Raw genomic sequence first — 27,210 nt, 5'->3', positions numbered from 1 at the left:
ATCCATCCATCTATAACCATCCGAAACTTGACCACGCAGTTTAGATGATGTACTTGGATAGATCAGTCTTGAATAGCAGGTCACTTAGATGCTTGCGCACATCTTCTACACCGACCACCACAGTGCCGCCAACATGTAGATCACAGTTGTAGCTGAGGTCCTCGACCACCTTCTCGATGATGCCGTGCAGTCGTCTGGCACCAATGTTCTGCACCTGTGCGTTGGCATCGTAGGCTATGCGTGAGATCTCCTTCAGTGCATCGTCACTAAACTGTAGCTGAATGCCCTCAGTCTTGAGCAGCGCCTCTTGTTGCTTGATCTGATTGTTCGTTGGCTCTGTCAAGATCCTGTAGAAGTCACTCTGTTCAAGGGGTTTCAGCTCTACCCTAATTGGTAGACGTCCCTGTAGCTCTGTTGTTGTGGTTGTAGTTTGTAGTATTGTCAGTATCTATTGATCGATCAATGGTTTAGGCATGCTTCGTCATCCGCGTGTGACTCGTCACCGCCACAAACTACAACACTACCACACTACCACACCGACGCCACACACACGGCAACACGGAAACACTTACCACTAATGAGGTCCGATGGCTTGTTGGCATGGAATGCACCAGAGGCGATAAAGAGTATCCTGGAAGTATCGACTATGCCATACTTGGTGTGTACATTGCAACCTTCGATGATTGGCAACAGGTCTCTCTGGACTCCATCAGTGCTGGCATCACCAGTTCTATATCAATCAATCAGTCATAGGATAGGTTAGTTGGTGAGTGAGTGACGATGCATCTTATGACACGTGTCATCAACAAACTGATACATACCTTCCATGGATACCCTCCTTGGGTGTACAAATCTTATCAATCTCATCCAAGAACACTATTCCATTCTGCTCAGCTGATTGAATAGCCAGCTTGGTAACATCCTGTTGTACTATATACTTCTCCTTATGTCTTTTGTATGTACTCAATGTTAGTGATGTGAATGTATGTATGTACAAATGAATGATTGAACACTTACGACTTCTCCAATATAGTTCTTGCCTCTGCCACTGTTGTTAGCGACTTCTTCTTTGTCTTGCCAGTGTCGATCTGAATGTTGAACAATTTGGCCAATGGAATGATATCATCCTCCTGCTTGCTCTCCTGTGTTGCGACAGGTGGCAAGTCCAACTCAATCTGAATGTTCTCCAAAGCCTTCTCCCTGTATAGCCTATGTATTACGCGATGGTTAGTCATGGTCCACTCACCAATCAATCAATCAATCAATCAAATACATACTTGATGAGATCGTCATAAGTCCTGTTCTGGAAATGTGGACCGACCAATGAGGAGATGACCTCTTGCTCAATCTCGCGATCAATCTGATCCTTGTAGGAGGCGGCGATCTTGGACTTGATGTTGTTGATAGAGACCTCGACAAGGTCGCGGATGATAGAGTCGACGTCGGGGCCGTGGAAGCCGACCTCGGTGTACTTGGTGGCCTCGACCTTGATGAATGGAGCCTTGACAATGTTGGCCAGACGTCTGGCGATCTCGGTCTTGCCGACACCCGTGGGACCAATCATCAGGATGTTCTTGGGATAGACGTCCTGCATGATAGAGCTGTCCAGTCTCTTTCTTCTCCAGCGATTCCTCAGCGCGATCGACACGGCGCGCTTGGCCTCGCCCTGTCCAATGATGTATTTATCCAACTCTGCCACGATCTGCTTGGGAGTCATCGTGTCCTCACCCAGTATCTCCTCGTTCAATGTGAACTTTGGTCTCTGGTCTGGCATCTTGAAGTTGGGGGAGAATGCGCCCTCTCCCAGTCTAAGATTAAAAGTTGATGGGTTCGAAGATGGTGATGTTGTCGTTGTCGTTGATATGGTTTCTGATGCTGATGGTGCTGATGATGTTGATGATGTTGATGTTGTCGTCGATGATGGTGATGACTCAGTGCTCTCTGTCTCGGTTGTAATGCTTGATGTAGTGTCGACCAATGTTGATGGTGTTGATGTTGAAGATGTTGTTGAGGAAGTTGATGAGTCTGATGATGATGTTGATGTATTCTGAATCTCAGCCATCTCTAGTTGTTGTTGAAGTATTATATCTTGTTGTTGTATCGATGAAATGGTCGTGTTATCGCTTGCCTTTAGTGTTGCCGATGACCTCCTTTCGAACTTGTTTGCTGGTCTACCACGAGGCCTCTTTGGAGGCAATGTTATAGATGGATCTGATGTTGACGATGATGATGACGAAGATGCGAATGATCTCATCATCTGAATCGAACCATTATTGCTATTATTGTTGGTCAACAACACCAAATGTCTTGTTGAGGATGATCTATAAGTCTGACTAAAGTATCGCGATAGACACTTTGAAGAGTTCGACAACATGATTGATTGATTGATTGTGTTTGATCGATCTACTTGTGTATCTATTTATCTGTATAAGTTTGTTTGATGGATTGATGGTTGATGACAATCAATGGACTCGTGGCAATGTGTATTTCGATTCAGATGATGAATCCAAACAATGTTTGATTTTATTCTTTTGGGCTTGAAAGACGAGTGTTCTTCAGTGGCACATGAGTCCAATTTGAAGGCTTGACTGGAATATATCTTGTGATCTATCAGACAGATGGTATTATTCCCTCGCAGTCACCTTGGTCGAATCCACAATCTGACTTGAGGCACACTTGGTCACAGAGACCATTACCCAACATGTAGGATTTACAACCTGGCGAACATTCATATTCATCGTCTCCGGTCAGTAGTACTGATGGTGATCCATGAACATTGCTTAATAATATTGTTAATATTAATAATAACAATAATATATTTAAATTGAATAAGTTTAGTTTCATTTGGATAGATTGATTGATATATTATTATTATTAGATAGAGATAAGTGATCGATTATTATTATTAGATAGAGATAAGTGATCGATTATTATTAGGAGTGAGTCTTACTGATCAACTTCCAATTCCAAGGACCCATACATAGGCTCAATCATCTTTGAGTAGGCGTGCCTGCATGCATTGGGGTGGAATGAATGATCGAGTGAGCACTCCACCACATCAGCTGATCATTACCGTGATCCCACTTTGGAACAAACTTGTATAAGAAGTAGGGAGGCTCCATACCAACAACCCAAGATGATTGATTTATCGGATTGATTGTGTTACATGTTCGACGTCGTTATTGCATTTGTTTTATTGTTGTGCGATCTTCTTCTGTTCTCTCGCTTCGAGTCTTGTGTGATCTTGCAGTGTTTCAACGTCGACCTCTGATGCCGGCAGATGTACGAATCTGACAACTGATCCTCTAATAAAACAATTCTTTACAGATAGCTATATGATTGTTTGATCGCCAAGTTGTGTGTGAGTTAGTGATTGTGTCTGTCTATCGATTGATTGATTGATTGATTGATGGGGATCATACCATATAGGGGTATTTGTCCTCTTCTTCCACTCGAACATCCTTGAGCTTTATATTCAAGTATTGATCGACTGATTGTAGATAACCTGTTATTGACAGATCATTCTTTAGTTCAACTGTGATCTCCTTTCCAACCAATGTCTTATAAAATGAATAGAATAGCTATAATATCGTAATCCATCATCATCATTCATTCATTCATTCATTGTCATCACATCGAATTGTTTGATTGATCGTTGGTTTGATTGTTAGTTTGATTCTGTTCATTCACTGACACTGCTGCACTCATCAACATACCATGATGTATGTATGTATGTTATATAACTATATACAGATAATGAGATTGATAGAGATATAGAAGAGAAGCGTTAAAAGTGTGAACTTTCACTCAAAAGTGCGAAATTGCCATCATTTGATCAATGCATTGAATGAAAGGACACAACATAAGTTATGACTTAAAATGTCCATGACGAACAATGGATATATTTATTAATAAATAAGGGTTAGGAGATGATGGTATGTAGGTATGTTGTCCAGTCAACATAACATGAACAACTAACCTAAATATAAGTAAGGAGTTGGAGGTTCGGTTTTAGTTCAAATCGACGGATCCGGCTCTGTTGGCACCGATTCCACAGTCCTCATTGGGCAGAGCAGAGATCCTGGCAAAGCCTTGCTCACCCCACTGGGTGCCCCAGTTGTTGCGCACGATGTAGTAGTCCTGGTCCTGGTTGTAGCCGACCAACAGCACAGAGTGGTTGGTGGCGGTGACCTGGCCGACGTTGCAGCGGAACACACCTCCGCGGTAGTCGTAGAAGTCTTGCGTTCCGAGCATGGCCACACCGAGGGGACCTTGGTCGCGACACTTGGACAGGATGTCAGCCTTGGTTGGCTCGGAGAAACGCACGTATCCACCGTCTACGACGATCTTGGACTCGTCGTACTTGCATGGGTGGTTGAACAGGGTGCTGGCGCCGGTGTATGGGTAGTCGGTGGTCTTCATCAGACCGTTGTCACGGACGTACAGCAGGGCGTCGTTCAGGTTGCCACCGCTGCAGTAGTTCTCGTTGGCGGAGCCGGAGCAGTCGAGGATCTGCTGCTTGGAGAGCGAGGTACGGATGCCCTTGGACATGGCGATACGCGACTGGTAGATACCAGTGGCGGTGAAGGCGAATGAGTCGGCACAGTCGATCGAGTCCTCTGGGATTCCGACGACACCCTTCTCTCTCCAGTCAAAGTTTCCAGTCTTGGGCATGGACAGCTTCTCGATCTCTGGCTCGGACTGAATCATCTTGTTGGAGTGGAACGAAAGCAGACCATTGATGTTGCTGACGTCCAACTTGGAGGTGGAGGCATGTGGTTGGGCGGGGTATGGGGAGACACCGGCGAATGAACCAGCTGGGAAGTATCCACAGACGACCTTCCATCCCTGGTTGGCAGAGCAGTAAGCCTTGTTACAGGCAACTTGAGTAGTTTGGTCGTTGATCACCTGAGTTCAGAAGATTGAATGAATGTTAGTGGACTGGAATTATTCCGTTGAATGATTAACCGAACTTACATTGGTATAAATTGAACAATCGACACCATCGGCACAGGAGATATCATCATAGTTGAATGATCCACCGGGTGCCTTGATGGCATTGATCAACTCGTAGGGTGTTGGTTCGCTGTTGAAGAAGAAGGTGTTCTCGCCAGTGGCTCCGACGGCAGCCAACTCGGACATGTATCTATCGTTACAGGCTGCAGACACGTTGTAAACGTTCGCGTATAGGTCACTGCTCCATTGGAGTGGTGCAAAGCCACCGGATGCGTGTGGAGGGCTCACCGAACCTCTAATGTCGTTCAACAGTGCCAGAATCTGCTGGCCCTCCTGAGTGCTGAATGCCGATGTTGTGGCGATAGTGAGTGTCACTACCAATGCAATCAGTAGTATTCTCATGATTGATTAATTTGTTGTTGTTTGTTGTTGGAGTGTAGTGAGGTGGATGTGGATGTGGATGAGTTTAAGTAATTGTATAAACTAACTAACAAACTATGAATAAAGTATTATATGTATATATATATTATATATTATCCAAGTCAATGTTGGTTATGTAGTACTAATAAGTTATAATAATAAAGTTGGTTGTACAACTAAATGTAATAATAAGTTAAGTAATGGAGTGTAGTGGATTGGAGTGGATTGGATTGTTCAAGTTGTTGGTGTAATTATCGGTGGACTTGGTCAATTCGGCAGAGTTAACAACAACATCCATTCATGTGTGTGTATCTGGAGTGTGGGTTAGTATGTGTATGAGAGTGTGTTTATCTCTATCTTGTCTTCTCCATTCATGTGTTGGATGGATGGATGAATGGATTGATACATGTACATCATCGTAAGTATGTGTTAGAAGAATGGATCATCGATGATTCAAAGTGAGACAGACATGTGAGTGTTGAGTCTGACTCGTGTGTGTGTGGGCGCGAGTATGACATTAAACACAGATACTACTATATCCGTATTCCATTGTCTTTATCTGTATGAAGTTGTGTGTTTATCTCAAGTAATGAGTGTGGGTTCGTCAGATATTGACATCATTACCACACACGATTTGAACATCACACACGTACAGATACAGATACAGATAATCAAAAATATATACATACTCGTCTCGATGAAGACTTATGTGTGTACATGTGTTAACAATGATATACGCAATGACACACTCGATGTATCTCTATCAATCCTATCTCATTCATAGCGACACACACACACGATGGATAGACAATGAATGAATGAATGAATGTGAGAATGAAAGAAAGAGTGTGGTGTGTGCGAGGGAGAAGTGCTTGGATGGATGGATGTGGATGGACTGGAGTCAGCCAGCCAGAGTTAGTCAGTCAGAGTTGGACTTATTGACATGGACCAAGTGCACCTTGTTGTTGTTATATCAACTACCTTACTCATCCCCTCAACAAACATTATAACATTAACATTACTTTATACATCAATAGTATTAAGTAATACTTTGTTTCCCTATTTATTATAACATACTTTATATATTATTACATACATTATAACATTATATAAACAATCAACCTTTATTTAATTAATTAACTTAAAGGTCCAAACAAACAAACCAACAATGCGAATCATTCATTTGATAGGGCTGCTGGCTCTAGTGACTCTTTGTGTCACGTTCATAGAGGCGCAGAACCCTCTAGCACTTCGAAACCTTGGACTCAACGGCAACTCGGACGCTGCGTTGAGAGTCGCCTACGACACATGGGCCCGTGCCTACAACAAGGGCGAAGCAATCGACCTGCCCCGTTCGACGTACGCCCAGCGTAACACCAATGTCTTTGGCTGGAACAACGGCAGACAGCGTAACTCATACTGGAAGCAGGCCAACTCCTACTCGGACACCTCGTACAACAGATTCGCCGACACCCATCTCGGCGCCAACCAGCGCGGCTTTGACCAGGTGACCGCCACATCCTCGCCATCCAAGTACCGCAACAGACTGTACGGAGGCCGTCTGGCCGGAGTGATCATCGGCAGTGTGTTTGGAGGTGTGCTCATCCTGCTCGGAACCATCTCGTCCATCATCGCCTGGCGTCGTCACGTGGCCAAGAGAAGAGCCACCGTGTACGGAGACTACCGTTCCAACTTCAGAACCAACCAGCGCAACCCAGTGTCCAACGCCGACTACACCGCCCCACCCGAGTTCTACAGAGAGTCGCACCGACACACTCTCAACCAGGGATATATCAACGAGACCAACGCCGCCGAGCGTTTCCACACTGAGAACTTGTATCCATACAATGATCGTGAGCGTCTTGTTCCATCCGCTGTCAAGACCGTTGATGAGGTTGTTGTCCGTCGCAACTAAACCATTGACTTTCTTCTTGGGTCAAAGTCATTGTCTGCTTCTGATTGAGCGTCATGTCGTGTCAATCAGATATATCCCATTTATTTATAATAATAAACTTATATTATTTATTATCCGTTCCTCCTTGTGATCATTCGTTCATTGATTAATCTTAAGATGTATGATTGATTGATTGATTTGTTGATGGACCGGGTCTTCGTCTACATACCCCTAGAGCGCAATCAATTCGCTTCCATAAGGTGTGTGGGAGGGGGTGATTCGATGTAACCTTTGCAGCTTGCGAAGCAAAGATGGGCCATTCATCAACCCCGTAACAGTCACATGAACAACACTCTCGAGTTCATTTGACTTCATACTTATACTATATCTGACAAATAACATATACATATACATTCATTCAATCAACTCAACTCAACTCAATCAATCAATCTCATTCAATATTACATTCGATCAAACATCTGAATGCAAGATAGTGTAGCGAAGAATGGTATTTGAAGGAGTTGTTGCAGAGGTTATTGATAGATTCCTTGGGTCATTCTTACAGGAGGTCACAAAGAAACAGTTGAAGATTGGATTGTTCACAGGAAATGCAGTGCTCAAGAATATTGAGATTAAGCCAGAGGCATTTCAAGCGTTTGACCTACCATTGCAGGTGAACAGAGGCATCGTTGGCAAGTTGGTGATCAAAGTGCCATGGAAGTCGTTAAAGACCGAGTCGGTCGTCATCCATCTACAAGATATATACATTCTGGCGTCGTCCTCCAGTGGCGGGCACAGCTTCTCATCGAGTGCGCGAAGCAGCGGTGGCGGTGGCGACCTCCACACGAGCAAGGAGGACATGACATCATCGGAGAAGTTCTTAAAGTTCCTCAAACTTGACAAACCATCCTCAAAGGACAAGGACAAAGACAAGGACAAGGATAAAGACAAGGACGAGGAGTTGGCGATGGACTTGGACTCGATGGCGACTGCCGCGGCGAGTGGCGACAAGAAGAAGAAGGAGACAACATCATTCAAAGAGAAGTTGCTCACAAAGATAATCAACAATGTACAGATCATTATAGAGAAGTTGCATATTCGATATGAACATCGACAGAGGTCAGGCGGCGAACTGCTTGCCATGGGCCTCTGCCTCGATCACTTGTTCATTCAATCGGCCGATGCTGATTGGCGTCCGACATTCATCGAGGTCATGCAGGTGGACGTGCTGAACAAGCTGGCCGACCTGTCCAACGTATCAATCTACCTGGACCACAAAGTGCGCTCACTGGCCGACCTGTCCACAAAGGACCTGTCGGCATCACTTCGCGATTCAATCCCCACCACGCAAGAGTCCAAAGGGCATCACATGTTGTTGGACCCACTGTGTGCCAACCTCCGACTGAAGATGCATCAGTCCGGATCAATACTTCAGAACAGCATCACTAAGATTGAGATAGAGACGACCATCGAGGAGATTGGACTATCCCTCGAGCCACAGCAATACTCCTCAATGCTGGGCATCCTTGAATCACTCAGCGAGTTTGTTAGCGACATCAAGGTAAGTGATCCAGTACCATTCATTGATCAATGACACTCACTGACTCACCCTTGATTAATCAATCAGGAGGAGAAGAAGAAAGGATCATCAGCATTTGAGACATTGATAAAGAAGACACTGGATCTGAAGAAAGAGCGACAGATTCAGAAGAGTACAGATGATGAGTCAGCGTCTGGCACGACATCGCCAGCGAGTGCTACACCAACGCCAAGACAGATGGAAAAGAATGAGAAGAAGGAACGCGAGCTGCGGAAGAAGGAGGAGAAGGAACGCGCAAAGAAAGAGAAGAAAGAGAAGAAGGATGCAGAGCGACGCGAAAAGGAGGACGCCAAGAAGCGCAAGAAGGAGGACAGGCGACTCAAGAAGGCAATGACACTTGGCTCACCATCACTGCTCACCGATGTCTCGGACACAGTGTCGGTCATCACGGCCAACAGCGACGACGATGACACGACCATTGACGACCTGAACGACGATGACACCGACATGATGGATGACGTGCGTAGGAGTGGCGACAGCGAACATATGCACAACTTTGATGTTGATGACCCTGGTGCGGAGGTGCCGACCTTCCCCAAACAGTCTAGGGAGTCACTCAAGCAGGCGCTCTACGAAACGATCGATTACACCAGCCCGCCGTCGGCGAGCGAGCTGGGGTCTCCGCCTGCCACAGGCCTCGACTCGCCCGTGGTGGCTACCAGTCTCAATGTAATGGGCAAGGAGATCGTCATCAACCTGCATGTCAAGACCATCCACATCCAACTGCTATCGGATGACAGCACCATGGACTGCCCTCTGATCTATGGTGACATTTCAAACATCTCAGCATCAGTGTACAAGCGATTGGAGGTACTCAATCTCGAAGCCACGATCAAATCGCTCAAGCTGTCTGGTCTCTGGGTGCAGAACGATCAGTTCCCCGACATGATCTCGTCAGGCATGGCTGACTCTTTCCTCCAATTCAAGATGAACATGATCTCACCGCCACCCACGAACTCAAACATCAATGCTCGCCAATCAATGCCAACATCACCGGCCATGTCGCCAGTCCTCTCGCCAGGTGCCACTGCTGCATCCTCAACAGCTGTTGCCAAGAGGATAGCGATCAAGATACAGGTAGAGCCTATTTACTTTGTGCTCAACACGACGGCGATACTCAACTACATGAAGTTGTTGACGCCATCACATGAGATCAACCTGTCTGGATTCTCGAGCGGACCAAACAAGAAGCAGTCGTTGGGGCCACCATCACATATTGACATGGACATCATAGCCAAGTCACCCACATTCATCATCCCGGTGATTGCCAATGAGATGGAGCCCAACTCACCCGACAATGCAGTGATGGTACTCGACTTGGGCACAATCACACTCAGCACAACGAAACCTCTACAGCTTATTGACGACACCTCTTCGTCGTCTGGCAGCAGTAGCACTGGAGGCGCCGGTGGCGACAACAGCGGAAGTGGCGGCGTAACCAACTACTACATCTCATTGAGTAGTGTTAAGTCATACTTGACCCAGCCACCACAGAAACAGCGACAACCTGCAATAACGATTCAGGAGCTTTTGGAGCAGGAACAGAGGGCTGCAGAGGCGGCGGCAGCGGCGGCAGGACAAACACATGGATTGAAGGCAGAGCAACCAGTCCACTTCAATCAAACTCAAATATGGGTGCTCAAGGAGGAGCTCAGCGGAAAGCCACTCTTTGATACATCGATCGACGTGCGACTCAAGAAGCGCTCGGCCACATCAACCGCGTTCATCCCGAGTGTATCGCTAGACGTGCGATTCGCTCGCACACACTTCTACTTCTCGCCATTCACATTCTATCAGATTAGAATGTTCTCGCATCTTCTGGTCATTGAAATTGAGCGCGTCGAGGCGGCATTGATGTCATCATTCCAGTTTAAGATACACGAGGAGGGACTTAGCGATGCTGGCGCGGGCGGCGGCGCCACGCCCAAAGTCCCCGCACTGACAGTGACAACACCATCCAAGGTCACGGCCACGGCGAACACGACACAGACACAACTGGCTACCACATCTTCAAGTCTCATTCATCCAGTCAATGTACAAATGGACGTTGTATTTGACAGAGCACAGATTATTCTTACCAACTTGCTCAGCTTCAACTCCAAGAGCGAGGTCATCTTGGAGGCCACCCTTGACAGTCTGACTGCATCAATGTCAATAGGGGTGGAGCGACCCAAGCTCACTGGCAAGTTTGGCATCAACGCAATCGATATCTATCGTCCCAAGGACATGGAGAGACCAGTCATCACATCCAAACACAGCGCAGATCAACACACGGCAATCATCAGAGGTGACTTGAGGATCCATCAGAAGGTATGTTAGTGTCTCGTGATGTGGTTGCGACATTGCATGTACTAATCAATCAAACAGGCTGGTGAGGCACATAAGACCATTGACTTGGGCATAGCACTCAATCAATTATATTGTAATATACAACCCAAGGTACTTGGTAACATCATTGAGATTGTACATATGATGTAAGTCCATGCGCCTTGTCCAACCACGCCCTGCGCCACACTCACTCACAATGAACATCCATCACAACAGTATACTTGTCAATCGCAAGGTAACAGAGACAGTTCAATCTGATAATGATGTACAGATTCCAACGCGATCAACTTTGAACTTGAAGATTGAGACAAAGTGCATAGCGGGTGCACTGGTAAACCCTTTGGACTATGAGCGGATTGGACAGGTCGATGTGAAGGAGGTGACAATGCATCTTCACAAGAGCGAGATGTATCGACTCAAGCTGGACATGTGGCTGGCAGGCATCGAGCTGTCTTGTCGCGACACCAAGGTGTTGGCGCTGGCAGTCGCCGGTCAGCCATTGGTCACTCTCAATTTTGAAGAGACGGCACTGATCAAGATGGTTCAGGCTCAGATGAATGCGCTACATGTACTACTTCAACCACAGTGCGTTGGAACTTTGACAGAGTACATGTTGGACACATTCCAATATGTTCCGAGTATTTTTAGCAAGCCTTCGAAGCGAGCCAGTGCCAACAGGTCGCCGACATCCAACCCAACATCACCGCGAGGTGGACAATCACCAAGATCGCTGCGGGATAAGAAGCCACTCCAACTCAAGATCACGTCTCAGGCGCATCAGCTGATCATCCCGATGCCCAAGGCACCGTCCAAGCGTCTTGTCATCCTGTTGGGAAATGTACGAATGAGAAATGAGGTCATAGTTGTCCAACAGAGGTTCACATTCACGCTGGATGGCATTGGCATTGGCATCATCACCAGCGAGACAGGGGTGGACGACCCAACGCCCACTCAGACCTCAACTCACCTCCTCGAGAACCTAATGATCAAGGCTACATTGGACACATTGATTGATGATGGAGCAGCAACAACACTGGCATCATCACCGAGACGCGACAACTCGATACCAAAGATTGGACTGCAGGTTACCATTGGTGACATATTGTTCAGGTTGGAGCGACTTCTGATCTTGGACATCTTGGACACGTTGTTCGCATTCCTCCCAACGATCAATGACTTTAGACGCGAGTTCAACAGTCTTCGCATGTCGTTCAAGACCAAGCCCAACTCGCCGTTGGCAACCACCAAGTCTTCCACGTCGGCCGCACGTCGCGCAATGACCACCTCATCACCACTGCGTATCTCAACCGCCTCTCCCCTGCGTTTCATTCCCAAGTCTATGATGAGCGCATCATCACAGATGCCCCTGATCACGCTGTCTGATGCGCTCAATCTTCGTATATCGGCATCGATTGGCGCGTTCAACATATTGTGTCCAGAGGTGGCCATGAAGTTCATTGTGTCTGGCGTGGACCTTGAGGTCCAGACCAAGTTCAATCACGACATGTCCGCATCGGTCAACATTGGCAAGCTCAACGTACTCTACACCAACCCTTTACCTGCGGGCACATTGATGGGCGACCCTTTCGCGACCCTTACCTCAGGCGATCAGTTCCAACGAATCATCGCGCTCAAAGATGAGAACCAGAGCAACACGGTCAAGGTCACATTCTCATCACGTGCCAATGATCAACCGACCAACGAATCAATATTTGGACATATTGCCGCCGAGGACCGGCTGCCATTTGACACGCACCTCTTGTTGATCGTGCGTTGCGTGCAGATCACACTCGACTACCACTTCCTCGAGTCACTGCTCTCATTCGCCTCGCCAATACTCGAGCGAGTGTTTGAGTTGAAGCGCAGTACACAGATCATTGAGCGACAACGCAATGATAGCAATGGTGGCCTCCTGCCACCCACGCTCACTCGCCCTCACTTCTCACCCATGTCCCAACACGACATGTTGCGGTCTCCAACATCAGGCCGCAGGACATTGCACAAGGAGAAGTCGATTGTGATGCCGTTCATTCAAACAGCAAGCATTGGTCAACAGAGACTGGCAGCAGGTGGTACAGGCTCTGGCACCGACTCAGGCACTGGCATTGGCAAAAGCAAAGACAAGGACAAGCCAAAGGAACGTGTTAGATTGGAGATACATGTGGAGAGCCCTCAATTGATCGTCACACTCAATCGTGGCGTGGACATTTTGCTCGTGGACCTTGGTCGAATTCAGTTGGAGAACTTATTCTATACCCGTCGGATCGATCATGACGACAATGACAGTGGCAGTGGCATCAACTCTGTGGAGTTTGAGTTGCTGCACATTGGACTAAGCTCGCTGCTGGCGCAGACTATGCACTTGTCGGTCGAAGCCGGCACGGACACCACCACGCCACTCTTACACGATGTGAGCTGCAGCGTGTCGATGCAGTTGTTTGTTGGATCGAGCGAGCCCCTTCCTGCAGACTTTGAACATCAGAAGCTCAACATCATGTGCAACAGTATCCAGTTCACGCTCACCAAGCTCGACCTCTCATTCCTCCTCAACACCGCCCTCGAGTACCTCTTGTTGTTCAAGGGCAGCCTGCACCCGATCTTAACATCGCGACGCAAGTCCATCTCCCAGTCATCATCCTCGTCTTCATCGACTTCGCCAAAGTCTGTGTCGCGACGATCACAAAGCACATTGGATGGACAGCGACCACAACACAACACGACCATTGCCATCACATTGAATGAGTTGCGACTGTCTATATTTGATGGAGGTGATATACTCAATCCAATATCATCATTGATCGTCAGCAACATACAGGCGCACGTGGTCAAGGCTGGCGCGATGACCACAGTCGACGCCAATCTGCGATCGATCCGTTTGATGGACTCACGAGTCGACCCCAGCACATACTTTGTCGATCTAATCTGTAGCAAGAACAGCACGACAGCTGGCGGGCTTGGCAACAGCATCAGCGGGGGCATGTCTCTGCGCAAGTCGATCGCACGCAGCACCAGCAACTTCCTTACCGCACACATTGTGATCGATTCCAAGCGCAACTCAATCAACATCTCGAGCACATTGGACAGACTGCGCGTGTTCATCTCGCCCGCCATCATCTTCCTCGTCATCGACTTCTTCAAGGAGCCCGTCTCAAATCTGTTGCCAGACTTTAGCAAGCGCATGGCCGCCGTGCTTGCGGCTCAGACCCCTCCCGCCACGGCGGCGAGAGCCCCTGCCCAGGATCAAGATGAAGACGAAGAGGACATGAAGAAGAAGCGCACTTTGAGCGTGGAGGCCTCTGTCAACAAGCTTAAGATCCTGCTCGTGGAGAATCCCAAGTCACAGTACTCCAACTTGGTGATTGGCAAGTTCTCTGCGGCGGCCAAGGTGTCCCAATCACTAGGCTGCAATCAAACGATCAATGTATCACTCCAGAGATTCCAGGTCTTCTCATTCCGTCATTCAGTGGCCAATGTGTCGAGCTCGCGTGTAGCCTCACTCATCGACCCTGTCAACATTGATGCTGTCATAGTAATACTCACGGCCAAAGAACATGGCGCGCCACATGTAGCGCGAGTGATTGAAGTGAGCACCAAGATCGACTCACTCAGTCTCTTCATGTCCTATCACGACATCCTCCTCATTGCCAGCATCGCAGGACAATTGATCAAGACATTCCCTGATCTTGGAATGGTCCCAGGGGCCTCAGCCTCGGTCTCGACTTCTGCCATCGCCCCACCAGCCTCACCATCAACAAAGCCTGCACCAACATTGATGGTGTCAGCAGACTTGTCATTGCTAAACCTGACATTGATCAATGATCACAAGGATCAGAACATGCCATTGCTCGATGTCAACCTATCGACGATCAAGTTTAGAATGGATGGACAAAGACCAAAACTCGTGATGACGGTTCAGGCCAAGGTCATGCTGGACTACTTCAACACAGAGAAGACGTCATTTGAGCCTCTGATCGAGGGCTGGGAATTCCAGCTGCTCTGTCGCATGGCCAAGTCACCCAAGGTGGCATTGGAGCTGAGCTCCAAGCAATACCTCAACATCAACGTCACATATGGCCTGGCACGCTCCCTCCTCACCACATTCTACAGCATCTCTGATGACCTCATGGCCTCGCTACCAGCCATATTCAATCAGTTCAAGATGACAAAGAGCACATCATCGTCGTCCCAGCCCCTGTCCACGCCACTGGGCATCACCATCACGGACACTGAAGACTCGCTGACCTCCTCATCCACGCTCCATAAGCATCGATCATTGGACAATCTACTCAACAATCTTGACAACTCTGACACCCTTGTCCAGTCGCCACCCGAGTTGCGCGATCTCACAAACTCAAACTCGCTCACTCTCTCAAACTCAAACTCCAACTCAAACTCTGGATTTGTCACACGCAAATCCAACTCTACCGTGGACTTTGCAAGAGTGCAGCAACAGACTGTGCAGCCAAACATGAACAAGTCACCACTGCTCCAGACGATATCCATTCGAAAGTTGACATCATCATTCCACCCATATTGGATACAGAATAAGACGGGCATCGATATTGAGTACCAGGTGCTTGAGAACATGGACATCGCGATGCAGCAGTCGTCGTACGATGACACTGAGCCACTGGAGAACGACGCCAAACAACCCATCGTAATGGTGTCCAAACGAGTGCAACAGCAGCTTGTGCGACGCACACGCGACTATCATGCCTACAAGACACTGTCAGGCGCGGAGCAAGGCCCCTTCCTGGTCGTGCGACTTAGCACAGGCTCGCTGCTCTCCAAGCCCGTGTCCATCGCCAAGCTCGGCTACAATACATTGTTCATCAACAATCGACGATTGGTGTTCAAGGTCGGCTGGAATGAGGACGGCAGCAAGCTAGTGACCATCCACTCCAACGTCACACTGCGCAATGAGACCACGCTCGACCTTGAGATCAGGATCATGGCTGAGACAACCATGTCGCAGCAGCAACAACAACAGCCCTCCTTCCGTCCGCATATCCTGTTCCCGGGCGACGAGTACCCTCTGCCACTGCAGTACCTCAATTCAAACAAACGATTGTCCATCCTGCCCAATGGCGTGACGACAGAGTACCGCCACACGAACGAGTCCAACGACACGGTACAGTTGGTCGATCATGCATTGAAGGACCTACACAGGATTACAACGTCGATGGCGCGCGGCGGACATGTGCCACCCTCTCCAGAAGACGGCGCACGTGAACCATTCTATCGTAACATCAAGTTGGTCGTCAGCACAAAGCAGGGCGACACTGACAAGGACAAGGAAATTGGACAGGCGACTGGAGGCGAGGGCATGGGAATGGACCACCTCACAACAATCAGGGTGTTACCACCCCTGGTGTTTGAGAACTTGATTCCGTGTCCAATCACATTCACCTCACCCAGCGAGCGAATCAGCATCACAGTGGCACCGCAGGCACAACAATCAATCTATTGCCAGGACCCCCGCCTCAGCACCGAGATGATCATCTCGGACATTCCAGGCTATCCACCAGCACGCTATCTTTTGATTGATTGCAACCGCGGCACTGAACCATTGGTCAAGGAGAAGATCAGATTGAGCGATCCCAACAAGACGACCAAGTCACTCAATGTGATGATCGCAAGTCGCGAGCTGTACCCTGGCGTGGGCGGTGTCTACAAGCTGGCCTTCTACTCGCAGTACTGGATAATCAATCGCACATCATTCCCCATTGTCTACAAGAAGCCAAAGTTCATTGCGATCAATGAGGCGTTGGTACCGGAGATCGTCCAGAAGCAGAGCGGCAACAAGGGTAGCTCGAGGAAGAAGCGCGACTGCGCCATCGACAACGCGCTGGTACTATACCATTCGAGCAAACTGATGATCAAGGTTCCCGGCTCGACATGGTCGCCCAGCTTCTCCCTCGAGACAGTGGGTCGCGGCGGCGCCATATACTGCGAGGCAGACGACAGCAGCTACGACAATGAGTACAACTTCCGCGCCAGCATCTCTCTCGGCAAGGGCAAGCTTCAGCGCACCAAGATGGTCACCATCGACTACAACTACATCTTGGTCAATCATACGCCAATCAGCATCATTCTGCGCCAAGCATGTCCCGGCGAGGCACAGGGCCAAGGCCATGGCCAGTTGTTGTTGGAACCTGGCCAGCGCATGCCATTCCACTGGGATAACAAGTACGAGTTGAGACACTTACAGATGAAGATGGATCGCGATGAGTTCTCATGGTCGGGCGCATTCACAATCGACGACATTGCCACACTCACAGTCAAGATGCGCAACTGGCAGAACACATTGGCACCCTATCTGGCCAAGGTAGATGTACGCGACAATGGCACGCACAACACGATCAACTTCCTGCCGCAGCAAGTCGGTCATCCTCCATTCAGGATCGAGAACAATACGCCAATCAACATTCGCTACTTACAGCTGGGTTGCACGCAGTATGACTCGCTTCCCGCCTTTACCACTGCCGACTATTCATGGGACGAGGTGATGGGTGACCGCGTGCTCCAGATCGAGGTCGATGCCAACCCGACCATCTCATTCAAGTGCAACATTCTCAAGATAAAGTCGTTCAGGCCTGTTCGCATTGGCATCAGTACACTGTACAGCTACATGCGCGTGGATGGCCCGACGCGAGTGCTCTGTTTGTCCTATGACAGGCAGTCGGTTGAGGACGAGGAGACGCCAGAAGTGTCGAGACTCGAGCTGCAGGTGCGTCTGCCAGGCATTGGATTCTCCATTGTGAACGACACACCCAAGGAGATACTATACCTGTCGCTCAACGACATCACATTCTTTTTCTCCAAGTCCAACATCTACTCGCGTCTCGAGCTAATCCTGCGATCGATCCAGATTGACAATCAACTACTGCACACTGATTACCCTGTTCTATTCTATCCGAGCGGTGCGGCTGATGAGCGCATACCAATGGATGGCGAGGCGGCACAGCAGGGTCCCAAGCCGCACCTCCACTTTAGCTTCATCAAGAATGAGGAGAATGTCGAGCTCATTCACTTTGAGCTGATCTCATTGCTCATCCAAGAGTCCAATCTGATGTTGGAGGACAGCATCCTGTCATCAGTCATTGAGATGGTCAATAATCTGCTTCAGCTCTCCAAGAAGTTGAAGTCATCAAAGCTCAAGAATAACCTAAAGGCGCAGGCTCAGGCCCAAGTAGCACATGGATTGGAGGAGGACGACCAACTACAGCAGGAGCAACAGGACGATCATAATGATGACTTTGATGACAATGACCACAGCAACACAAAGAAGTCAAAGATGGTCTACATCAAACTATTGCTGCTACATCCTGTCAAGCTGATACTATCATTCTCATTCGTTCGTGATGGACTGATTGAACAAAGATCTGATGTAGTTGGAGTCCTACTGGAGGTGATAGGCGTCAGCTTTGGCCTGGAGAGGACACAACTTTGTCTGAACTCATTGATCCTGGAGCATCCATTCCTCAGCAAGCGATCATTGGTGCATCGTATCAAGAAGCACTACACAATCCAGACACTCAATCAACTGTACAAGGTCATTGGCAGCTCTGACAACATTGGTAATCCAGTTGGCCTGTTCAATCATCTGGGTACCGGTGTCAAGGACTTCTTCTACGAGCCGGCTTTGGGTATAGTCCGTTCTCCAAAGGACTTTGGTAAAGGACTTGCAAGAGGCTCGCTGAGCTTGCTTAAGAACTCTGTTTATGGACTATTCAACACGCTCTCAAAGATATCTGGCGCAGTTGGCAAGGGTGTGTCAATACTCACATTCGACGAGCAGTACTTAAGACAAAGACAAAGAGGTCAGCAGAAGAGAGCCAGACATGTAGGAGAAGGAATAGCATTTGGATTCAAAGGCTTGGGCCGAGGAGTGCTGGACGGTGTCACAGGTATCGTTAGGAAGCCAATCGAGGGTGCCCAAAAGGATGGATTCCAGGGATTTGCCAAGGGTGTGTTCAAAGGAGTCGTCGGCGCTGGTGTCAAGCCAGTCGTCGGTGTATTCGACTTTGCCGCCAAGACTACAGAGGGCATCAGGAACACGACCAACCTCTTCAAAGATATCCCGCGCATCCGTCCTCCTCGAAGCTTTGGCAACGATGACATCCTGACCGAGTACTCACATGAGCTAAGTGAGGGACGCTTCATCCTGGACAAGACATTCAAAGGCCGCTTCAAGAATGATGTATACATCACACACTTTACTCATGGCAAGTTCATCAGCGTCATCACCAACAATCACATCATCTATGTCAAGACGATAAGATACTCATTCAAGTGGGCTGCCGAGCTTGCCAACATCAAGAATGTGGAGATCATTGAAGAAGGTGTCACATTGCACTTTGAACATCTGCAGCGCATCATGATTGTGGACTACCGTACCAAGTTCACCATCCCAATTCCAGACAGCCAGGAATCGCTCAACTTCTGCATGATACTCAAGGACTTGATCGCGCAGCACAACATCAGCTTGGCCAACCAACAACAGCATACTGACAGCAGTTATGATCGTTCAGATACTGATGACAATGATTGATTAAACACGTGCGTGATTGGTTATTGGGGTAGCGCCAAGGAACTAGTTGGGTGGCTGTTTATTAATTACACGTTGAGGCATTAAATAATGTTAATAATGTTGATACATGTATGTTATACATGTACGCAATACATTGGGATTGGTGATGGGATGGATGGATGATTGATGTTGACTGGATTGATGGGATTGATGGATGGTTGGATTGAATTGATTGATTGTAGAGTGTCCGCCGAAAATGAGAAGTAGAACAATTAGGCTTGAGTCTGATCAGCGACACTAGTGTCTGGACAATCCATTTGTTCCTTTTCCTGTTCCTGCTGCTGTTCCTCTTGAGTTGTTTCTCCAGCAGCCTGTTGACTCTCAGCAGACTGTTCGAATCCTGGTGGTCTGGCCTCATCCTCCAGACACTTTTCACAACGACAATGGAAGAGGTAGCCTTCCGACAGCTTCTCACGACGCTCGACCAATGGCACCGTAGTGTCGATGTAGGAGATGCACAGCTCTTCGCCCTCCTTGACAGCGCGCGTCACCGAACACTCCACCTCGAGCGAGTTGTCCACAACCCAGTAGTTGACGTTGGGATTGCAGCTGTGATTGAAGAATGAGTTCCTGACATAGACGCCACAGCCTCTTGACTCGCCGTTACCGCCTGTGCGAGGTCTGCCCTGGATGTAGAAGGCATTGCATCTGTTTCTTAATATTACATTCAACAGGTCGACATCATTCTCTCGTCTACCAGTGTGCTTCTTCATCACAGCTATGACCTTATCGCATATCCAATGTAATAAACTCTCTTTCAGAGCAGGACTGAATGCGTTACTGTGTTGTATCATGAGAGACAGGTTAGCATCAATGTGACTGCGTCCACATGACATTACTTGACTCACTTACATGTTTGAGACCAATTGTTCGTAGTCCTTATATCTAAGACCATTCTCTTGGGGAACGGGAGTGACCGACTTGTACTTGTGGTAGAGCGAGCCTTCAGTCTCTTTCAGGGACTGCTCGAGCCATTTACGCGAGAGTGTACGCACTAGTAGCTTGATCTCCGAGATGAGCGAGTCGGTGTAGTCGGTGGTGTCAAAGTGGGCGAATATCGCACACTCGAGGTTGTGCTGTAGACTGTCGATCTCGCGACACTCCTCCGAGCAGTATCCAACGAACTGGCACTTGTCACACATGGCAAAGTACTCTGGGTTCTCGCCGTGCTGCTCCTCGACGGGCACCTCCAGGAAGCATTGCTGGCAGACAAAGTGCTTCGAGGTCATGTCCACGGCCCAGACGTAGGGCAGATCGCGCAGGATCACCGTGGTGTGCTCAATATCCTTGGTGGCGACAATATATCTTCCATTGATTGGATGTGACATCACCTTAATTGCAAAGCCTGAATGCCATGTCTTGTAGTCTATGCCCTGCGCAGGTGATGGTACATCCACCGCTGTTGTCTCTGTTGTCATCGCTACTTAATTGTATATTATTATATTATATTATATTATGTTTATATGTGTAATATTGGATATGTGTACAACTGATTGTTTAGTAGGGCCCTCAGACATCAGCATCGTTTCATTTTGGGTGGTGGTTGGGACCAGTTTGGTCCAGATGTTTTTCAAAATAAATTGCAAAACTCAAACAAAAATTCATGATCTATTTTGGCAATGAAGTTGGTTGGGCCAATCCACCAATCAATCACATGAATGCCAATCAGTATTGTCAATGTATATCTCTATATCTTTGTTGCCTGTAGCCAAACTAAATCAGCTCCAACACTTTAATGTTTCCTTGACTGTTGGCCGCCAACAGAATGTTTGAATTCTTCTTCCAGCACACTGAGCTGACAAACTGTGATCCATCATCGTCTGTCTCCTCTCCACTTCCAGATGTTGCGCCAAATCTATGAGTGACTATTGGCTTTGACAATGTCTTGTAATAAGTGTACACTCCATTGTTCTCACTACCACAACAAATATAATCTCCGCTGACTGTCAATCCAACAAAGTTCTTCTCATTGGCATGTCCAACATAAGTCCTCACACAATCGCTCTGGCTAACATTCCACAACTTGAGTGTGCTGTCCGTTGATCTAAATATGTTTGATTGAATGAGTTAGTGATTGGAATGATATGGAATGGTTCCAGATAGACATACGCAGAGATGATCTCGTCTCGGTTCATAAACTTGACGTAACTGACAGCCTTGCGATGTCCTTTGAAGATGAAGAGGGGATCTTTGGTGTGTCTTAGGTCGTAGTAATGGATGTGATGATCGGCCGAACCAAAGGCAATGAGATGCGAGGAGGATGGATTGAACTTGACACAACAGATGTTGGCCTTGCTCTCAATGGTGGCGATCGATCGTCTTGCTGTGGTCGACCACAGCTTGACCCTGGTGTCGTCCGAGCCACTGGCCAGCTGGGTGGGATCGGTGCGCGAGAAGTCGACAGACCACACACGCTTCTCATGCTCCTCCATCGACATTATGTTCTGGCCCGTGTTGACGTCCCACAGTGTGATTATGCCCTCATAGTCAGAGCTGGCGATCTGGGACTTGATGTAGGTGTTCCAGCTGAGACAGCTGATCTTGGAGTGGCAGGTCATCTCCTTGACGGGCACATGCACGTCGACGTGGTCGCGCAGGCTCAGCTGGGCGTACTCAAACACCTTAATCTTCTTGGTGACGCCAGCCGTCGCAAAGAACTCATCGTCCTTGTCAAACTCGATGCTGGACACTATCGACGATGTGTTGTACAGGTCGCCATACTTTAGCGTCGTTACCACTCTAAAGTCTGTGAACCTAGTGAACTTTGACAGATTCCTTGAGAAGCTCATCAAGCCTCTTCCAATCTTCTTTGGTTGATTCTTCTCTGTGTTTGATTCCATTGGTGGTTCAGGTTCTTGGTCTAATGTCTTGTTAGTAGTGTCCAATCAATCATTCAATCAATCAATCATACCATAGGCAGTGAAGTAACATGTCTGGAGATCATCCAAATGAGTGTCAATCTTTCTCTTCTTTGTGTCCATTGTAGTCTGTTGTTTATCCTTCTTCCTACATTATGTGATTGATCGAGTGAGTGATTGAATGATTGATTGAATGATTGAATGAGTGGACCATGATCTATAACATACGTTGATACATTGTTGGCACTATCCTTTAGATTGTCCTTACTGCTATCCTTGAGTTGGACATTGTTTACTATTGATGTATTGCTATTGCTATTGTTGTTGTTATTGCTCTGATTGATTGATTGATTGATTGATTGATTGATTGATTGATTGATTGATTGATTGATTGATTGATGGATATGAGTGAGTATGAACCATTTGGAGATGTATCAATCATAACATACCTCTTGTAACTTTGTATCTTGTTGTTGACTCTCAATGGACTGGATGTCATGATCCAGGAATGAGATCTGTTTCTTCAACTGTTTGTACGCTTCCATCTTTTGTGCCTTGGTCTTTTGCAAAAAGTCCAATAATATGTCCAACTCAACCTGTTGGTCCTTCAACTCAATCAGTTTCTTCTTCTCAAGTAATGCTGCTACCATACTATTGATGTCTGAAGGATTGAATGAATGAGTTAGAGTGATTGATTGAGTGATGAGTGGATCGTGGATGGACTTGGAACATACCATTGATTGTAATATTATCAGAGAGGGTACTTTGGAATTGCTTGGCTGGTGATGTGGATGTGACTAAGTGCGACTGGGACATTCGCTCAACAAACTGATTCACTATGATTGATTGATTGATTGATTAGTATGTGATGGATGTAATGGAGAGAGTGAGAGAGGATAGTTACAGGCAAAGTTTGGAAATATTTGTTCTCTTGTAAGGTATCCAGAACATATTGGACATGAGGGTTGCTTGGACAGTTGCGCTAATATACATTGATAACAGAAAGAATGACCGCACCTTGATATGAATGGCTCTTTGATGATGTCCAGGCAGATTTTGCAAGTGAGAGAGTCGTCAACCTCGCCTCCAGTGCCCGACGATGAGTGACCAAGTGAGTTGGTGGATGACGACGATGAGGACGACGTCGATGTGTATGATGATATACCCCGTGACTTGGTCATTGTCTTGCCGTTGTTGTTGTGTCCATTCGTCGAACCATTGCTCGTCGTGGTCGTCGCTCCACCACCACCGCCACCGCCATTCTCATCCCTCTCTTTGATAGTCGACAGAGAGTTTTGTGCTGCAGTGGCCGCCGCTGTTGAACCTGTTGATGTTGTAGTAGTGGTTGTTGTCTGGTCTGATGATGTTGGTGAGAACTCAACTTGTGGTGTTGTTGTTGATGATGATGATAGTGTTGGTGCTGTTGCAGATGTAGATGTCGATAATGATGTTGTTGATGTATGTTGTTCTTCTTGTGATCCATTATTGATAACATAGTTGTTAATGATCTCATTGTCAACTACTGGTGTATTACTATTATTATTATGTCCATTGGATGTAGTCGGTGTTGTTTGAACTATTGATGCTCCTGGTGCTCCTGGTGCTCCTACTGCTGCTGCTGCTGCTGATGATGATATAGTTGGTGTTGGTGTCACAGATGCTGTTGTAGTTGTTGTTGTAGTAGTATTATTATCATCAACTGAAGTAGTAGAAGGAGATATTGGCAAGTCCATCATGATGTATATTGTAATTAAACAATCCTCTCAAACACAAACTATTAAATATATATACTATCTGTCTGTCTAATGTCTATGTCTATGTCTATCTATCTTCAATCAATCAATCATATTCATCATTCAATGATTAACCACTTACCTTCCAAACACACCCAACAATTCACATTTAATTTATGGGTTTGATCTTGGTATCCCTGAAGTTCGATATTACCTAATTTGGAAGTCAACAGCAACACCCCACCAACTTCCCAAGACGACGAGTCTAAATCTTCGTGAATCACCACTTACAACATATCTAATATACTTATAAACTTATAAACAATCTTATACTAATACAATACAATAACACAATAACACAATGACCAATAATACTCAGACTCAGACTCAAGAGGCCTCAATGTACAAGGCTGTGGCCTTTGACTTGGACGGCACTCTGCTCAACTCTGAGAAGAAGGTCACAGAGAATACAAAGAGAGTGTTACAATATATTAAACAGAATAAGCCTGGCGTCGAGTTGGTGTTGGCATCGGGCCGTGCACCATACTTGATCATGCCAACGGAGGAGGCTGCAGGCGTCGATTGTGATCTGGTCGGTTACAACGGTGGCATGTGTCTCTCAAAGAAGAGCGAAGGTCGTTCAGTCATCTTCTCCAAGCCCATCCCGCCCACACGTCTCGACAGCATCTATCACTACGTCGAAGAGAACAACCTTTGTCTCAATGTCTACGGCGACGGCATCGTCTACGCCGTTACCAAGCAAAAGCAAAAGGCCGACAACTATGCCACGTATGGATCATGATGAATAATCATTCAATCGATCAATCATTGATGTTAACACTGGAACTATCCCCCCTCCCCCCCCTTCGATCACCCCGCCACACTCACACAGACTCACTGGCGCATCATACAAGTTTGTCGATTCCTACTTTGACTTGGCCAAGGACTTGAACCCAATGAAGTGTTTGGTGATCACAGAGTCGGATGAGGAGTGTGATGCACTGCTCGCCAAGTTGAAGCCAATATTCCATGATCTGAGCTTGGTCAAGTCAAACTGCTTTGGCAAGACGCTGAAGCAGTATTATGTCGAGTTCTTGCAGGCTGGCGTCAACAAGGGACTGTCCGTCAAGCAGTACTGCGACATCAAGGGCATTGCCACCGAGCACCTGCTGGCGTTTGGCGACGCCGAGAATGACATTGACATGTTGCAGATCGCCGGCCACGGCGTGTGCATGGCCAACGGCAACGACGTCACCAAGAACGAGTCCAACCGTGTGTCCAACTACACCAACGACCAAGATGGCGTTGCCAGAGAGCTGGTGGAGATCTTCCAGCTGCCGCATGATCTTATCCAGTAATAATAATAATAATACTCTTTACTCATTCATCCCTTGTCCGTCTCTGGCTGTCTGAGGAGTGTCTGTCTGTTTATACAATGAATGTGACTTGGACCTTTTTGGTCGTCACTGTGCTATCGCTGACCATTGTTGTTGGTCATCGCTTGGATACATTGATCGAGTAGCGACAGTTGTCTACGCTTGGTATTGGCCAACTCTTGTAACTTTGTTGATTGTTGTTGATTGATTGAGTACATCTGATCGCTGATAGTGCCCAATGATTGATTGATTGAATGATTGATTGATGGAGTCAGTGAGTGGCAGTGATGGAGATTGCGGCATAAGTGCAAACATACGTTTGGATGTCCTTCAACTCTTGTTCCAAGCTATTGTACAACATTCCAAGTTTGAATCCAATATCCACTGTAGATGTGGATTGTGTTGTTGTTGATGATGGTGGTTGTGCTGAAGTCGACTTCAATGCACTTCGTAGTGGAGGATAGTATGATGGTGGAGTTTGGGTTGGCGATGTCAAGTATGTCGATGATGATGACTTTGTCGTCGTGCTATTCGCTGTCGTCGTCGTTGACGGTACTGGATTCCTCGATATATTGTTTGAATGTTGTTGATGTTGTTGTTGGAGTCCATTGACCCGACTAGAGTCAACTTCCTCATACTCATACTCTTGTTCTTCTTCTTCCTCTTCCTCTTCTTCTTCCTCATTGTTGATGTGTATATTGACCGGTTGTTGTTGTTGTGGCTGTGGTTGTCTTTGTGGAATATTGTTCGTTACATTCAGATGCCGACTCAGTCTCTCTTTAACCTTGTTAAGTAATTGATTGGTACGCTCTTTGATCTGATCAAACTCTTGTTGTTGCCATGCTTCAGCTTGATATCTTGGTGGTTGTTGTTGTTGTTGTTGTTGTTGTTGTTGTTGTTGTTGTTGTTGTGGTTTCCATTGTTCATGTTGTTGTTCTTGATATTCCTCATCACTATCATCATCATCATTGTGATCAATTGTATGTTCATCATTATCCTCATCATGGTCACCATCATGACCATCATTGTGCGTTGATGGAGGTTCATCTTCAACATCTATTGTCTTGTGTACTTGTTGTTGTTGTACTATTGTTGTTGGTCTTGTTGGTAACTGATGGATAGTGCCACCACCGCCACCGATTGTATTTGTTGGTGTATAGTATAGGTTCTCATAATAGAATGAATCCTCTACCTCTGGATCGCGTGGATTATGTCTCAACACAAATCGCATTGCTGACAATGAAGCTGATGATGATGCTGTTGTTGATGTTGTTGATGTTGTTGATGTTGAATTTGATGATGATGATCTCGATGATCTTGATGATGAAGATGACGATGACGATGATGGTCCACCAATGGCCTCTCTACTCTGCATCATACATATATCTCTATCTCTATCACTTTTCACACAAACAAGACAAATCAAGATGTGAACATCAAGCCTCTTCAAAG

The 27,210-nt window shown here is 47.1% G+C and overlaps 10 protein-coding genes across 10 annotated transcripts; 4 read left to right on the top strand and 6 right to left on the bottom strand.

Annotated features, from left to right (window-relative positions):
- Window positions 1-40: 40 nt before the first annotated feature.
- Window positions 41-2,062, bottom strand: SAMD00019534_022710 (hypothetical protein; the record flags this gene model as incomplete). Its single annotated transcript, XM_012901569.1, has 5 exons — window positions 41-411; window positions 573-730; window positions 822-950; window positions 1,018-1,209; window positions 1,278-2,062. The coding sequence occupies 5 exons, from the start codon at window positions 2,060-2,062 to the stop codon at window positions 41-43; spliced, it is 1,635 nt and encodes a 544-aa protein (XP_012757023.1).
- Window positions 2,063-2,108: 46 nt separating this feature from the next.
- On the top strand, window positions 2,109-2,261 carry SAMD00019534_022700 (hypothetical protein; the record flags this gene model as incomplete). Its single annotated transcript, XM_012901568.1, has 1 exon — window positions 2,109-2,261. The coding sequence occupies one exon, from the start codon at window positions 2,109-2,111 to the stop codon at window positions 2,259-2,261; it is 153 nt and encodes a 50-aa protein (XP_012757022.1).
- A 935-nt stretch (window positions 2,262-3,196) lies between these two features.
- On the bottom strand, window positions 3,197-3,581 carry SAMD00019534_022690 (hypothetical protein; the record flags this gene model as incomplete). The annotated part of the gene is made up of 2 exons (XM_012901567.1): window positions 3,197-3,331; window positions 3,423-3,581. Coding segments are annotated over 2 exons (294 nt in total), but the record flags the coding sequence as incomplete, so codon positions are not given.
- Window positions 3,582-4,011: 430 nt separating this feature from the next.
- On the bottom strand, window positions 4,012-5,358 carry SAMD00019534_022680 (hypothetical protein; the record flags this gene model as incomplete). The annotated part of the gene is made up of 2 exons (XM_012901566.1): window positions 4,012-4,908; window positions 4,978-5,358. 2 exons carry the CDS (start codon window positions 5,356-5,358, stop codon window positions 4,012-4,014), a joined length of 1,278 nt encoding a protein of 425 aa, XP_012757020.1.
- A 1,186-nt stretch (window positions 5,359-6,544) lies between these two features.
- On the top strand, window positions 6,545-7,291 carry SAMD00019534_022670 (hypothetical protein; the record flags this gene model as incomplete). The annotated part of the gene is made up of 1 exon (XM_012901565.1): window positions 6,545-7,291. One exon carries the CDS (start codon window positions 6,545-6,547, stop codon window positions 7,289-7,291), a length of 747 nt encoding a protein of 248 aa, XP_012757019.1.
- A 484-nt stretch (window positions 7,292-7,775) lies between these two features.
- Window positions 7,776-19,752, top strand: SAMD00019534_022660 (hypothetical protein; the record flags this gene model as incomplete). The annotated part of the gene is made up of 4 exons (XM_012901564.1): window positions 7,776-8,831; window positions 8,898-11,180; window positions 11,238-11,344; window positions 11,415-19,752. 4 exons carry the CDS (start codon window positions 7,776-7,778, stop codon window positions 19,750-19,752), a joined length of 11,784 nt encoding a protein of 3,927 aa, XP_012757018.1.
- A 251-nt stretch (window positions 19,753-20,003) lies between these two features.
- Window positions 20,004-21,209, bottom strand: SAMD00019534_022650 (hypothetical protein; the record flags this gene model as incomplete). The annotated part of the gene is made up of 2 exons (XM_012901563.1): window positions 20,004-20,571; window positions 20,644-21,209. The coding sequence occupies 2 exons, from the start codon at window positions 21,207-21,209 to the stop codon at window positions 20,004-20,006; spliced, it is 1,134 nt and encodes a 377-aa protein (XP_012757017.1).
- Window positions 21,210-21,504: 295 nt separating this feature from the next.
- Window positions 21,505-24,385, bottom strand: SAMD00019534_022640 (hypothetical protein; the record flags this gene model as incomplete). Its single annotated transcript, XM_012901562.1, has 7 exons — window positions 21,505-21,835; window positions 21,901-22,615; window positions 22,703-22,797; window positions 22,878-22,984; window positions 23,099-23,310; window positions 23,384-23,485; window positions 23,641-24,385. The coding sequence occupies 7 exons, from the start codon at window positions 24,383-24,385 to the stop codon at window positions 21,505-21,507; spliced, it is 2,307 nt and encodes a 768-aa protein (XP_012757016.1).
- Window positions 24,386-24,731: 346 nt separating this feature from the next.
- On the top strand, window positions 24,732-25,740 carry SAMD00019534_022630 (hypothetical protein; the record flags this gene model as incomplete). The annotated part of the gene is made up of 2 exons (XM_012901561.1): window positions 24,732-25,171; window positions 25,275-25,740. Coding segments are annotated over 2 exons (906 nt in total), but the record flags the coding sequence as incomplete, so codon positions are not given.
- Window positions 25,741-25,853: 113 nt separating this feature from the next.
- On the bottom strand, window positions 25,854-27,136 carry SAMD00019534_022620 (hypothetical protein; the record flags this gene model as incomplete). The annotated part of the gene is made up of 2 exons (XM_012901560.1): window positions 25,854-25,983; window positions 26,076-27,136. 2 exons carry the CDS (start codon window positions 27,134-27,136, stop codon window positions 25,854-25,856), a joined length of 1,191 nt encoding a protein of 396 aa, XP_012757014.1.
- Window positions 27,137-27,210: the final 74 nt, after the last annotated feature.

The sequence above is a fragment of the Acytostelium subglobosum genome (assembly GCF_000787575.1).
Source record: "Acytostelium subglobosum LB1 DNA, scaffold: scaffold4, whole genome shotgun sequence".
NCBI classification, from domain to species: Eukaryota; Evosea; class Eumycetozoa; order Acytosteliales; family Acytosteliaceae; genus Acytostelium; species Acytostelium subglobosum.
The sequence above is the reverse complement of the archived record's forward strand: the minus strand, read 5'-3'. Positions and strand labels throughout refer to the sequence as shown.